Source organism: Jaculus jaculus, chromosome 3, assembly GCF_020740685.1.
Source record: "Jaculus jaculus isolate mJacJac1 chromosome 3, mJacJac1.mat.Y.cur, whole genome shotgun sequence".
Lineage (NCBI taxonomy): Eukaryota > Metazoa > Chordata > Mammalia > Rodentia > Dipodidae > Jaculus > Jaculus jaculus.
Genome location: NC_059104.1, coordinates 130,681,468 through 130,697,027, shown reverse-complemented (window position 1 = coordinate 130,697,027; position 15,560 = coordinate 130,681,468). Strand labels below are relative to the sequence as shown.

At 42.1% G+C, this 15,560-nt stretch overlaps 1 protein-coding gene across 2 annotated transcripts; it reads right to left on the bottom strand.

Annotated features, from left to right (window-relative positions):
* Positions 1-677: 677 nt before the first annotated feature.
* Positions 678-4,561, bottom strand: Magel2 (MAGE family member L2). 2 transcript variants are annotated; one of them, XM_045146359.1, is made up of 2 exons: positions 4,446-4,459; positions 678-4,334 (listed from the first exon to the last, which is right to left on the bottom strand). In XM_045146359.1, the coding sequence occupies exons 1-2, from the start codon at positions 4,456-4,458 to the stop codon at positions 856-858; spliced, it is 3,492 nt and encodes a 1,163-aa protein (XP_045002294.1). In that variant the 5' UTR covers position 4,459; the 3' UTR covers positions 678-855. The 2 variants fall into 2 exon arrangements, with proteins under 2 accessions (XP_045002294.1, XP_012804180.1); XM_012948726.2 differs by having other exon boundaries at positions 678-4,561.
* Between the last annotated feature and the right edge of the window lie 10,999 nt (positions 4,562-15,560).

Below are 15,560 nucleotides of genomic sequence, written 5' to 3'. Positions count from 1 at the left end.
TGGATATCTGTGGACCAGAAGCAAGAGGGTCTTTCTCACATATCCTCAAGTAAAATTTATGCTTAGAGTTTGCTGGCTTAGCCCTACTATGGACAATATGCCTTACACCATCATCTACAGACTTAGCATGATGTCTAATTTGAAGGACTATTGTGAGGATTAAATCGCTGAGTCATACTATCCCTCTTGATTCCACCTCCAAGGTTTGTAGTTTTACTTCTAGTTAAATGGGAATCTCAGATTTTTCCACCCACCACAATAATTGTAAGGATGAATGGAGTACTCTCCTAGGATACCGTCAGCTGTGGGCTTTACTATCACTGATAGTAAACTTGATATTCGTGCCTGCTTAGAGAGTGTGGTAAAACTTGGCTCCTATCATCTAGGTTAAAATTAGAATAAAGACAAACACTTCTGTTATGCTCAAAGTATATTTATATAGATATAGGTCTTTACTTTTCTTCATTATTTTTTTTTACAGATGAGTCATTTAACAATCAAAAACACTATTACAATTTTACATTAACTGTACCAGAAAGAGACAAACAGCTTGTCAGCTCATTTCACAAAACCAGCACAACTCAAACACCAGAACACAACAATCAGAACACAAAACATGGAACCACAGATCTCACTGAAAATACAGACGTCAAAATACCAAACAGAACAGTAGCAAGTTTAAATCAATACCACATGAACATGTTCAAGGCTTTGGCAGATATAAAACCAGATTGAAAATTCAAACTTACAGACACACAACTGGAACAAAACACCAGAAACACAGTGTCCTTCCATACCCTGTTAGTGGCTTTTAGCCAGGGACCCAGAGGAATGAGATCATTTTGGTAACACCTATTAGTGGGGAGAGGGGCTGCTCGTGGGGTCATCAGAATCATCACTGTCATCGGACTCCTCATCTGTGTCCTCATCAAACTCTGCCAGTGCTTCAAGGTAATGGAATTGCCAGCACTGGGGATCTCTCCTATGGAGCCTGGCCAAAAACCTCAGAATAAGCATTTTGCTGGTTTCAAGGAATGCCCTAGGGCCCCAGAGGAATTCATACTCTGCTGGCTGAGTGCATGGAATTGGCCTGTACTCTAGGTACCTGTGCCTCACAAACACATCAGTAATGAGCTCCTTTGTGTTTCCAAAGAGACTACTTGTCTCCTGGACATCCATCCCCAACCTAAACAGGAAATTAAAGATCATATTCTCCCTGACACAATTGCCTTTCATAAAGATAAGGCTCAAAACCACCATCAGAAGGCCAAACAAGGGCTTCTCTAAATAGGATGCTAATAAAGCACCATGAGGGTATCCCATCTTGTGGAGGATGGTGCAAGTGTGGGTTTTGGTGTCAACTTCCTTAAGTTGACAACCAAAGGCACACTCTAGCTTAGAGTTAGCACGGCTGAGGATATCTAAGCACTCATTCTTATATTCTTGGATAACGATATTCACCATCTCTGAGTGCTGGATGGGCACCTTGGCTTGGTCTTTGACCAAAGGAAACTGCACCAATGCATTTGCTTTCGCATCTAAGGGAGATGGTGGCTGAGTCTCCCCATTGGAATCCTCCTGGGTGGCACTGCCTCCCTGAGAGAGACTTAGGTCCTCAGGGAAGATGAACGGCTGAGGGCTACCTGAGGTGTCGCAGAGTCCCAAGTCTCCTGAAGTGCTTGGGCCCTCCCAGACATTTGCCCAGGATGTGCTAGGTCCCTCCCAGCCACTCAGGATCCTGGAGGTATTGGGGCACTCCCCGCCATTTGGGCCATGAGGGTGAGTGTGCTCCCACTCCTCCAAGACCTGCAAAGCACGTTGCATCTCCCAGTCAGGAAACCTGGGATTCTCCCGCTGCCGGGGCCCCCTCCAGTCACGGGAGGCCATCCCATGACCACAGCTGTCGTCTTTGGGCTCCAGGTGCTTCTTCTTTCGGGTGGCTTTGCCGGAGCGACGAGGAGGCTCTGTGGTCGTAGACGCCTCTGGAATGGTGGCTGTTGCCTGGGGGGCAGCTGGTGTCACCATCAGAATGGTGGGCACTGCTGTGCATGCCTGTGAGGCATTCACATCAGGCTGTGGAACCCAGGGCACTGCAGGCAGGGCTTCTGCACAGGCATACGGATCCTGCAGAGCAAATGGCAGTGACTTTGGGCTCTCTGAAGTGGCAGATGGACCTGTGAAGGCATTAGAAGAGGCAGGCTGGAAGTGGGAGGTAGATGGGAAGGCCCTTGAGGTGGCAGTAAAGGTGCCTGATGTGGCAGATAAGTTTCTCCAGGAAGCTGGCATGTGTGCCCTGGAAGCTGATGCTGCCCTTGGAGCACAGAAGGTGGCACCAATGATCATACGATCTTTTGGAGGACCCTTCCTCTCCTTTGCAGAGGTCCTCCGTTCTTTGGCAGAGCCCCTGTGCTCTGTAGGAGAGGCCCTGGATTCTCCTGATGGAGTCATGAGTGATTTAGGGGAGCCCCTGGGAAAATTTGTCGGAGTTATGGAGGCCCCTGGCTGGGCCTGCAAGATGGGAGGTGGCCCTTGCCAAGAAGGCTGCAGTTGCATTGAGGGCATTTCTGCCTCCTCGCCCGAGGGCTGGGCCTGGTGGGTGGGTAGCTGAGTTTGCAGGACTTTTTGGGAGGCCGAAGCCCCCCGAAAGGGCTGCTGCTGCTCCACATGGACGATTGGAGTGGCCTGCTCCTGCTCCTGCTCCTGCTCCTCCTGGGCAGGCAGAGGCTGCCAGAAGTGAGTGGGTGCTTTGGGTGCCTGCCAGCCCATTGCCTGGGCCTGCTGCACCTCCTGGAACTCCAGCGACATCGGCAGCTCCTGTGGCACCGGGGGCTGGCCTTTGGGGGCTTGCCAAATGATGGGTGGGCAGTGCACAGCCTGTGGAACAGACTGTGGGGCAGCTTGAGGGGTAGGCATTGGGACAGACAGCGGGGCCGGCAGCACTGGCTGGGGCACCTGTGGGCCAATGGGTGGCGCTGCAGGTACCTGCGCTGGTGGTGCTGTAGGCACCTGCGGAGCCCCCTGCACCTGCGGGGGCAGCAGCCGAGCCTGCGGGGCCTGCCTCAGTGGAGGTGGTGGTGGCAAAGCCTGCCACAACTGAGGCTGGCTAGGTATGACTTGTGGGGCTGGCCGGATGGGTGGTGGTGCCTGGCGGATCAGTGGTGGCGCCTGGCGGATCACAGGTGGGACCTGGCGGACCACAGGCGGTGCCTGACGGATCACTGGAGGTGGTCCGGGACGTATTGGTGGTGGGCCCGGCCGGATGGGTGGGGGACCCTGGCGCACAGGTGGAGGTGCCTGCCACGCTATTGCAGGCGCCTGCCAGGTGACCTGTGTGCTCTGCCAGGTCAAGGGTGTGGCTGGCCAGCTTTGGGGGGGGGGCTGCCAGGTGGGAGATGAGGCTTGCCAGCCTGGGGGTGTGGCCAGCTGTACCTGGGGGGGCTGTGGGACAGGGGGAATCTGTGGCGGAGCCCTTATGACCTGAGACTGGATTTGTAGGATCAAAGGCTGACCCTGTGGAGCCCAAGTAGCCAGAGGCTGCCCAGGGGGGGGCACGGGCTGTGCCATCAGTGCTCCTGACACTGGAGGCTGAGTGATTGGCGCTCTCACACCTGGAGGCTGGATCATCAGGACACCAGGACCTGGAGGCTTGGCCATCGGAGCTCCTGCAGGTGGAGGCTGGGTCATCAAGGCTGCCGGTGGTGGAGGCTGGACCATCGGTGCTCCTGGAGCAGGAGGCTGGACCATCAGAACTCCTGGCGTCAGTGGCTGGGTCATCAGGACTCCTGGAACTGGTGGCTGTCCCATCGGTGTTCCCGGAGGTGGAGGATGCGCCATCGGGGTCCCCGGAGGTGGAGGATGAGCCATCGGTGTCCCCGGTGGGGGAGGATGGGCCATCGGGGTCCCCGGTGGAGGAGGATGCACCATCGGGGTACCCGGTGGAGGAGGATGAGCCATCGGGGTCCCAGGAGGGGGAGGATGGGCCATTGGGGTCCCGGGAGGAGGAGGGTGGGACATTGGGGTTGCTGGAGGGGGAGGATGGACCAAGGGGGCTCCAGGAGCAGAAGGATGCACCATCAAAACTCCCGGAGTCGGAGGCTGGGCAATTGGGGGTCCGGGAGGGGGAGGATGGACCATCAGGACTCCGGGTGTCGGAGGCTTGCCCATCAGCCCCCCAAGAGGGGGAGGCTGGACCATCGGGGCCCCAAGGGTGGGAGGCTGGGGTAGTGGAGCAACCGCAGCAGGCAGCTGCCCCTGCGGAGTCTCCCAGACAGGCTGAGGTGCCTGCCAGGCAGCCAGGGAAGCCTGCAAGTCCATTGGAGGTGGATCCCAAGGGACTGGAGGAGCCCGGGAGGAAGCGGGAGGGGCCCGCATCAGAACCGTAGGGCGGCTATAGACTGGAGGCTTAGGGGCCTCCGCTGGAGGGCTGGAATCACCCAGATTCTTACTTAGCTGCGACATGTCCCTTGGCTGACAGCTGGTGGGTCTTTTCTTCCGACAGCTGCTGGGCCTTTTCCTCCGAAGACGAGAATGCCTACGTGGCTGTAGAGAAGCTCGCTCCCTGCTGAATGCTGAAAAGGAAGTGAGTGCCGCTCTCGCTTGCTCCGCAGCTTTCCGCAGTAAGAAGGAGGGGGGAGGGGGCTCAATCCCGCCCCTTCCCCGCCCCCGACCACCACAAGTGGATAGTGCAGAGGGGCGTCTACCAAAGTCCTGGCTGACACAGGATCCCTTCTCCTGCTGTCCAGTCCCCAAACGCAGCTGGGTCAGTCTCTTCAAGCACGAGTTTTCACAGGGGAGTGACAGGGACAGATTTCTGCTTTAGAAAAATTACCGTGCTGCAGTATGAAGTGGGAACAGACCACTGGCAACATGGAACATATCCAAAAGCAGGGAGGGGGAGAGACCATGTGGTTTGTGCTCAGATATGAAGCACATTGACGTAAGAGAGATTCAGGAGCTATACCAGGCAGCGATGGTAATTTAATGTAGGCATAAAAAATAGGAAGATATTCAGGTTCTGTCTTGGAAAAGTGGGGAGTTTTCAAGATAGTTTATTCTCTCAGGGACTCAGTGGGAGGCACAGGGGAAAAAGATTGATGAATAGTGTCTGGGACATGGACAGCCAGGCAGAGATGTCCAGAGGCATTCTCACATAACAGTGTAAACTCAGAAGACATATGATCTGGGAATCCAGCTTGTCTATTCTTTATGAAAATAGAGTAGTGAGACTGACTGTGGTTACAGAACTGAATGTACAGGGAAACTCTTGACACATATCTGAAGGAATACTGGGATTTTTTGAGGCAGACAGAGTAAAAGCACCATAGTTAGTAGATATGAAAGGGAAGGGAAAACATTTTGGAAGTTAACTTATGATAGAAATTTGTGGAAGACAGTGTTTTTAAGACAGGGAAACCCACTTGTGGAAAAGGCAAAATGGGGCAATGGATTATGAAAAATAACTTGAAAATTAAGATTAAAAATGTAAAGAAAATTAGCAAATGAATAAATAAGTCACCCCAAATAAATGTATAGGAAATTAGATGAAGTCTAAAAAAGAAAATTTCTGAGAAAAGCACTCAGATAAAACCTCAGCTCAAGTGTAGGGCATACTAACAGATAAAGCAGAAGAAATAAAAATCATCGGGTAATGGTATAATACTTTCGTTTTGAAATGTAGTGCCCATCTCTGTTTTGTTGGGCAATTTTCTGGAAACATATGTAAACTATGCAAAGTAATTAACTTTGAGGATAGATCCCTTAGAAGAAGCTGTTTGTAGCCCAGGGTAAGAGTCGAACATGGTGAGAAAAATACCACAAGGGGGCAGAAGAGGATGATGAAGGCTGTCTATTACTCTTCCTAAGTTACCTTTAACAAGTGTTCCTCAATTTTGGTATTTTGCAGGTCCAAATTAAGACATGTATACACCCCAATACTTCCTTACATAACAAGAAGAGAATTTCAGAGGAGGGATGTTCCAGAATTTAAGGCTGTTGAAATGCTATTCGTTCTAGTAACTTTTCTTCAATCAAGTGGCTTCCCCCACCCCATAATGCTTGCCAATATGCCACTTCTGTGCACACACAAAGAAGGTTGCCTGAAACACAGAAAATGACTTTTAAAGCACAGGTTGCATGACCCTTCATGATTTTCATAGCATAGCCCAGATTCACACAGAATGCAATGCCTGGAGCATTGGAGATCAGAAACACCAGAGAGTGACCAATTCTACTATAAAAACATAACCCTTATACTTCCACCTCATCAGCTCTGTCACATGGTGGCTTGTGAATGAGTGGTTTGAGGTTGGTTCATTTTTCAATCTGTGTCATTTTTACCCTGACTATAATGTACTTTTTTCTATCCTGACTCAAAGGTATGTATATTTATGCTTATAAGAGATTAAGTTCTTCCATGAAGCATTTGCTTTTCCAAAATTGTGACAGATTTAGCCTTTGTTCACTATGGTGTGGGTAATTCCACATGATAATTGGCTGATCATTTGTCTTGGTTATCCTCACTGACTTGGAACTCAGTGAATAGTTCTGCCATATGACATGAACTCCCACCAAACCATTCTATGAAGACAGACCAAAACTATGTTAGCAGCCAACACATGAGTCACAAAGACAGGATTAATAATGATTTGGAAAACAAAAAAATACATTTATGTATAATTAGAAATGAGACAACTTATAACCATGTCCTTGGTAACATCCATCATCCACAGGAATCATTGGGGATTAAGTATTTGGTGATTGCTGAGGGGCCAGTACAGGATTGTTATCAAGTTTATTATCAGAAAATACATCTAATTTACAGAGTGTATGTTTCCAACCCAAACCTCAAAAGGGCTCAATTTAGCAATTTATGTGATGTTCCCCCAACATTAAATAACCCTCAGGAATCAATGGACATACAATTCCTTTTGGAAAGCTCACCATCTGAAAACAGGAAGATACAATACATCCTCAGATAAGAGAGATATTTAGACCACAAATCAAAAAAGACTTACAAATTCCTTTCTCTTTGTGAAATCTTCCTGATCCCCTATCAGCCTTCTGTGTGTGTGGTCTTTCTTCTCAACATCTTTGAGCCAAATATTGTGGACATTTCCTTTTCCTGGTTCTTTGTGGAACAGTTTGGAAATTGACCATTGGAAGAAAATAAAATGGGAATAAATACAAAGCATTCATGGAATGATGGCATCTGTCTGTATTCTGATTCTGGTGACTTACATAGTATATAATGGGAAAAATAAGAATTTAGGGAAGCAAAAACCAAGAATGGTGTCATGGTAACAGGAACATGCTTGTTTGAAAGCTGACTGGAGCTTTTCTTTGCTTATTTTTGTATCATAGTGAATGCTACATGGTCAATAAGGGTATAGGTGATACATTAAAACCAGCACCTGGGCTCCCTTTCTTCACTCTTATACAGAAGTTAGGCTTGGCATGGGTGCTCATGAGTAAATTAAGTTGTTTTTCACAAACTTTGAAATTTCTTGTTTATCAAATAGATTTTTTAAGTACTCATATGATGCCTGGCACTGTGTTGCACATAAAACTACAGAGAAAAATCTCATGTGAGATCGTATTGCTTCTCACATAGCGACATTAGGGTGGTATTTTTAGTGCAATCAGGTGTTACTGTTGTGCTGTTAAAAACACATATTGGTCATAGTTGACACAAATAATCAGGTATTCATTTCTGAATGGAACATGACTGTTACAGGTCTATCATGCTTAGTGTAGCAATGAAACAAAAGCTAGGAATAACTTCCAAGTGTTCAGAGAGACAGGGTGATCAGGAAAATAAACAGAGCAAGAAGATAACAGACATACAAGCTATTAGAAAGAATTGTCAGTACTTCATTAAAGTAGTAAAAGTATATTTTTGATACTGTCTGATAAAATATCATTGTCAAAGTTTTACATACAACTATTTATTCTTCAAAATTCCTTAAGTGTGCAGCCTCATTTTGTGTGTCAAGAATCTAGCCTCAGAAGGTTAATTTACTTGTTTGAAAATTGCCATAGTCGGCAGAATCCAGCTGCGTAACCTGGTTTGCTTGCTGCCAAAGCCAGTATTCTCAGCCATTAAGCCAGTACTGCATACATCTTTAAAATTTAAATGCAATTCACATATCTCAAAATTCATGGATTTATATTGTTTTGTTTTGAATGCCTTGCCACTGGGCATTCAACAACCCAAAGAAAATAAAGAATACTTTTATTATCAAAGAAAATATTTCTACTTCCAGCTAGTTTTTTTCTGCATTTAAAAGCAGACACTTTCTGATTTAGTTCACCATCTATTTTTTGCCTGTTCTCAATTTTCATAAATTGGAATCAACATAGTATATGGTTTTTGGTCTACATGCCTTTGTTCAACATGTCATTTTTGAATAGGTAAACATATCATGTATATTTGAAGCATGTTGTTGAATTTTTTAAAATTTTGAAGTGAAGTCACTAATTTAGTTAACTATTGCCTTTTAGCATTTGAGATATTTATAATTTGGGGCTATTAAGAAAAACACTTGCTTGAAACTTGTTTTACATGTGTGTGAACATCTGTTTTCATTTACCATAGGTAAATGATGGAGTTGAATGGCTGGGTCAAAAGGTTGATGTTTGTTTATATGATACTGTTTCCACAGTTATGTTTGAACATTTTACACTCTGTCAGAGTGTATGGGAATTCCAGAGCATGTAGCACACAATTTTATAAGGCTAATCTTATTTTTATTTGAACATTGTTCTGAATGGGAAATTATTCCACAATTATGTAGATATTTTTCTTTTTCATTATTTCTTTATTTGCCGTGTGTGTGTGTGTGTGTGTGTGTGTGTGTGTGTGTGTGTTAATGTGACACACCATATGCTTACCAGGGGTGAAAGGCATTGGCTTGCAATGGCCAGAGAAAAACTTCTGCACTGGTCTTTAGTTGAGCTGATGTTTCCAGAGCTTGAAGGGACTCCAATGATTCATGATTCTCTGCTCTCCTGTGGGACTGTGGCTTACAGAAATGTATGGTGATGCCAAGCTGTTTATGTGGGATCTGTAGATTTTGTCTTATTAGGTCTCCTCATGGGCTCGTGATTGTACAGGAGGCACACAACCTCTGAGCCATCTGTCCATCTCTGTATGATTTTATATTTCAGTTAGCAAGCATGAATGTTTCATCTTTGTCAGATTTATCCTGCTAGTCATCTATATTTTGGACATTCAAGTGGGCGAGAAATGATACCTTATTTAGGGGTTTTATTTTTCAATTAACAGAGCATTTTTTAAATGGTACTAGTTTGCAGAAAAAATTAATGTGGAAGCACAAACTTCCCTCTTGACTTTCTCACACAGTTTCTCTTCCCATGAACATTTTTCATTAGTACATGTGTTGTAATTAAGGAGCCATTATTGATACGTTACTGTTAACTAGTTTAAAGTTTAGAGTTTGCATTGGGCTTCAGTCTTCATATTGTGCATTCAATTTTAAAATTAATTCATGTAATAATCATATACATTTGTGGTACAGTGTGATGATTAGATACATGTATATACTGTATCATTAACAAATCAGAACAATTAGCATTCCCATCTCCTTTAATATTATTTTTTTGCATTACGAATCATACAATAAAATTTTTCTAGTTCTATGTAAAATATAGTAAATTGTTGAAATCTATAGTCATCCTAGTGTATTGTAGGACATTAGGGGTTATTTTTTCTTTATAATTCTATTTTTGTATCTGTATCTCACTTTCTTTTATACCTCTTCCCCCTCTCTTTCTAGACATTAGGGGCCACCATCCTACTTTTTACTTCCATACATTCCATTTTTAAACTTCCACTGAGGAGTAAAAAATGCCATATTTTTATATTTTTTGCATATATGTATGTGTGTGTGGTTTGTATGCATGTTTGTATATGTGTGTGGGAGTGCATGTGAAGGCCAGAGATAGATATTAGGAAAGAACAAATTGAGTTTTATTACAAAACAAAATTACCAGTGTAGCCAGATAATTTGCTCATGTAAATAATCTCTTATCCATCTTCCTGAAAGAATATGTAGAATCTTATTAAAAAAGCTCATAGTATCTGTAAAACTGTCTGTTTTCATTTAGCAATGGATAAAAAGTTATTATCACATTTCATTTTTGTAAACATTTTCTATTCTTGTTTGAAACTTTAGCCATTTAAATAAATTCACTGGGGGGGGGGGGTTGAGTTCTATATATGGTGGTTTGCTTCAGGTGTCCCTCATAAACTTAGGTGTTCTGAATGTTAGATTCCCTGCATAGGAGATTTGGGAATTAACACGTTTTGGAGGCAGTGTATTGTTGGGGGCAGGATTATGGGTGTTACAGCCAGTTTCCCCTTGCCAGTGTTTGGCGCACTCTCCTGTTGCTGTTGTCCACCTTATGTTGGCCAGGGTGTGATATCCACCCTCTGCTCATGCCATCATTTTCCCCTGACATCATGGCGCTTCTCCTCAAGTCTGTAAGTTGAAATAAACCTTTATTTTTTTCAAACAATCTGCTCTTAGTAGGGTGATTTCTGCCAGCAATGCGAACCTGACTATAACAGTATGAAGCTTTCCCTTGAGTCTGTAAGCCAAAATAACCCCTTTTTTCCCAAAAGCTGTTCTTGTTCAGGTGATTTCTGCCAGAAATATGGACCAGACTGCAACACTGTAATTTACACTTAACTTACAATCCCTTGATAACACATAATATTTAGCAAATTTTATTATGCTATACACATATTTTTTCTGGGAAAAGTGATATATTAAGTTGTTTATAGTTGTGTTGTTTCTTTTTTATTACTTCTGTTTAAGAATTCTCTGTATATTAGGTGTCCAGCTAATCACAAATGCCATTTACTTTATAATTTTTTATTTTATTTTTATGTCTGATGATAAACACTTTTATGTACTTAGAAACAAACCCATTTGCTTATCTTCTTTTAAAAATTTTTTTATTTTATTTTATTTATTTGAGAGCGACAGACACAGAGAGAAAGACAGATAGAGGGAGAGACAGAATGGGCGCGCCAGGGCTTCCAGCCTCTGCAAACGAACTCCAGACGCGTGCGCCCCCTTGTGCATCTGGCTAACGTGGGACCTGGGGAACCGAGCCTCGAATTGGGGTCCGTAGGCTTCACAGGCAAGCGCTTAACCGCTAAGCCATCTCTCCAGCCCTATCTTCTTTTAATATGTCATTCTGGGGTTGGAGAAATGGCTTAGCAGTTAAGGCATTTGTCTGCAAAGCCAAAGGATCACAGTTCAATTCTCTAGGATCCACATAAGCCACATGCAGAAAGTGGCACATGCATCTGGAGTTTGCTTGCAGGGCTAGAGGCCCTGGCATGCCCATTCTCTCTGTTTCTGTCTCTCTCTCACACACACACATATCTGCCTCTCTCTCTCTCTCCTGCAAACAAATAAACAAAATTAAAATAAAATTTAATATGTTGGGCTGGAGAGATGGCTAAGCAGTTAAGCGCTTGCCTGTGAAGCCTAAGGACCCCAGTTCGAGGCTCGTTTCCCCAGGACCCACGTTAGCCAGATGCACAAGGGGGTGCATGCATCTGGAGTTCGTTTGCAGTGGCTGGAAACCCTGGCGTGCCCATTCTCTCTCTCTCTCTCTTCCTCTTTGTCTGTTGCTCTCAAATAAATAAAAAATAAACAAAAATTTTAAAAAATTAATTTGTCATTCTGACGACCTTTTTCTTAGGTTATCTTAGGTTTATTGTTGATTTTATCAGAAATTATATAATTCAAAAATAAGATCTGCAGGACATTGGGTTATCAACATTCCATTATTCATGGGGAAGAGATTTGCAAGAAACTGCCCCTCCCCAAGTATTAAGGCAGTTATTGGTGGGACAAAGGGAGACATTTTTCACTGGTGTAGCCACTGATAGTTTGCTCATGTAAATAATCTCTCATTCATGTTCCCCAAGGCAATCCTAATTAAAATTATTTTGTTATGCTCCAACAAGGTACATAAAAAGTAAAAGTAAGAGTGACACTAGTTACAAAGAGTAAAGTGATCAGTGAGAGTGGGAAAGGGACAGTAGAAATAATGGAGGGTAAATATAATGAAATGCATTATATATGTATGGAAATGACATAATAAGACCATTATTGAATATAACTAGTACATGTTAATGAGACAATAAAAATAAAATTTCATTCTTATTGTATCTGTCTTTTAATGGAATTTAATATTTTATTAACTACTGATATAATTGGACATAATTTGACTATATTGATATATTTTCTCTGAATGTGATCTTTTTTGTTTTATAATTAGAATAATTAAATTTTAGAGTTTTACTTTCTGCCTAAACTTCTAATTTTTCAATCTTTTTAAAATGATTACATTGAATAGTATACTAGTTATAATTTATTTGCTTTAGCAAAGGTCTTTATATACCTCAGATCAGCCTTGAACTCACTGTATTCCTGTCTTAGTCCCTTGTGCTGGTATTACAGGCATCCATGGCCATGTCTCATATTTAATTTAGCATGTATAAGTAAAAATTACTATCTAGTATTCACAAATAAGAGCTTTATAATAGTTGAATTCCATTTGAACTCCTATAGGTTCTGTGTTCTCTTTATCATGTATTTTACATATGAATATGCTGAAACACTCAAATCACCATGATGAACTTAGGCAGTAATAAGAATGAATGGTAGGGTGGCTATATATGGTGACTGTGTTCTGTTCATTGCATCTCAAATGCTAGAAAAGGGTGTTTTCAACATTTTTATCATAAAGAAGTTATATATATTTGAAGAGGTAGGCATGTAAACTTGATTACACCACATATATATGAAAATATCACATGATACCTCACTAAAAGGTTTTCTTTTGTGTTTTTACATGTCTGCTTAAAATAAATAGAAAATGTTTGGTTTTTCATTGTCATCTGCAAAGATATCATTCTTACTGAAATTCCAAAGGATATATCCTTCACCATTTTGCCACTTTTAAGATTATTTAAGGTTATTTCTATGTGTGTGTGTGGGGGGGGGAGATTACTGTGTATGCACATGTGACACTCCATATGCTTACCTGTGGTGGCCAGAGGGGAGAATCAGGTATTTTACTACATCATTCTCCTGCCCATTCTTACTTGAGCATGTATCTTTTACTGATTCTAGAGCTTTTCTTTTATTTTCCTGCTGTGAACTCCTGCAATTATTCTCCACTGTGGGAATGGGGTAACAGCAGCACAGGGCTCTTTGGAGTTGTTTATGTGGATCCTGGTGATTGGATGCCAGCGTCTATCAGTCCTCTTCAAGCTCTCTAGCTTACATAAGAATCTCTTAACTACTGAGCAATTTCTTTATCCTTAAAATTTTTGTCGTTATGTTTGGCTTTCTGTAGTTTCATAATGACAAATGTTTATTTTTCCTGATTGGCATTTGCTAAACTTATTGACCAGATAGGCTAAAGTATTTCACCATTTTAATTTTATTCTTGGCCATTATCTTTTCAAAATTTAGCATGTCATCTCTATGTATGTGTATTACTTCATGGAACTTGAATTTACTTTCACATTTTCTCTCTCTTTTCTATATTTCAGTTTGGATTATTTTTGTTGATCCATCTTCATACTCATCAAAACTTGTTCTATTGCTCTATTTAGTTTGCTCTTATGATTAATTTTGGTATTGTATTTTCTTAATACAACATTTCTGCATGTTCTTTAGGTAATTATTCTTTAGCTGAAATACCTCACTGTTTTATGTGTATTATCTACCTCTGTTATAATACACCAGAACACATTCATTATAGCTATTTTATTCTTTGTCAATACAAACATGTAGATTATGTCTAAACCTTCCTTTAATTGACATTTCCATGCTGATCCATGAATCAATTTTATCCAGTTTTCCCATGTTTATTTGTCATTGTATGGGAGGCAGTGTGTGTAAATAATTAGAAACTAGAGTAAATTTTACTTCCTTTAGGAAAATGTATTGCCATTCTTTCATCAGAACATTAAAATGTGGCCTTTGATCTAGAATGAGACTGAATGATATCTGGGAGTTCTTGCAACTATACTCAGATTCAACTTCACAGTGTTGGCTTAACATATTTTGAGGGTGAGAGAAAGACATTTCTTTAAGCAGAGTTTCAAATCTCAGACCGACCACAGAGACTTCAAGTACCTCTCCATGCATCAAGCTCATTTGCTTGTTTTATGAATACATAGAATCTTTTCCCCTGTCTTTCTGCCATCTACTTTCCTTTCAAACAACTAGCTAATTTTTTGTTTAAATCAATGGGCAGTTTATATTTTTACTCCCCAGCTTTGCTTCTGGATCTTCCACCCTTATTAGATTCCTATTCTAATTCCATGCCTCATATTTTTGTCAGGTTGAGGGAGCACACTTGATGAAGTTTTTGCGTAGCTTGGGAACTGCCAGTTCCTGTACATAACCTTTGCAAGATGCTGCTTTGAGCTCTAGAAATATCTGTGCACCTTTGGAACATCTTCTCAGCCCTCCTGTCCCATGCCAGTCTTCTAGCCACTACCTTGCCCTCAGGTAACAGTCCCTGAGTCTTCATCCCCTCCTGCTGTCAGCTACAGGAGTAATGTTTCCATATCATTAGTGAAAGCCCTCAGTGGGAGATTTTTGGGTGTCTGTAGGCATCTTTCAGACAACTTAGAATTATGATCTGTAAAGATGGACATAATATAATTAATATAAGTTAATAATTTGGCTAGTATCTCTTTATAATCATCTATGAGGGGATTGTTCTTACTACCATGTTACACTAAGAGACAAAGGCAGCAGTGGGTATCAGCTCCTAGAAATGGCTTGTAACATCTAAAATTTAATTCGCTTACATTTCTCTGTGTCTTCAGTTCTCTGATGTGCTCTGTAATTTATTCATAAAGCTCTCATGTTGAGGTTGGAACATTTGCTTCCAACCCAGAAGTAGAAGAAAGCTTTTCCAAGTTTTTAGCCAAAGATTTCCCAAAAGGCATAGAGGATTTATTGTTGTGTAATAGAATTGGAGGTACCACTATAATGGCCCTGATTGACCCTGTCATTCTTTTGAAATTACATGATTTAAATTGAAATTACTGAAAAGTATATATTTTATTTCAAAATGTGGCAAAATAAAAGAATTAAAGGCCAATGCCTATCCAAGAATCATAGTCACATTCTTGTTTTTAACATAAAGTGACATTTTGAATAGATTTACTACAATATACTATCAGATAGGGAATGGTAGCTGAGCTGTGAGTTAAGAAACACTTGGTACAGAACAGAAGAGGAAATGGGTGACAAAGATCATTTGCTAGTGCAACATGGGAAGCATATATTCATGGCATAGTCTACTAAGTAAAGCGGGAGGGGTTGAAAATGCACCAGGCTAAGCTGAGGTTGATTCCCCCTTGCAGAAAATGGGAAGTGGCAAGCAAAAGGTTTTATTTGTACTCAACAAAAGGTAAAAATATAAAGCTGGATCTAGGTTTCAACCTTGAAAAATGTAAAGTCAACATCTGAAAGGGGCTTCTGAGATCCTCT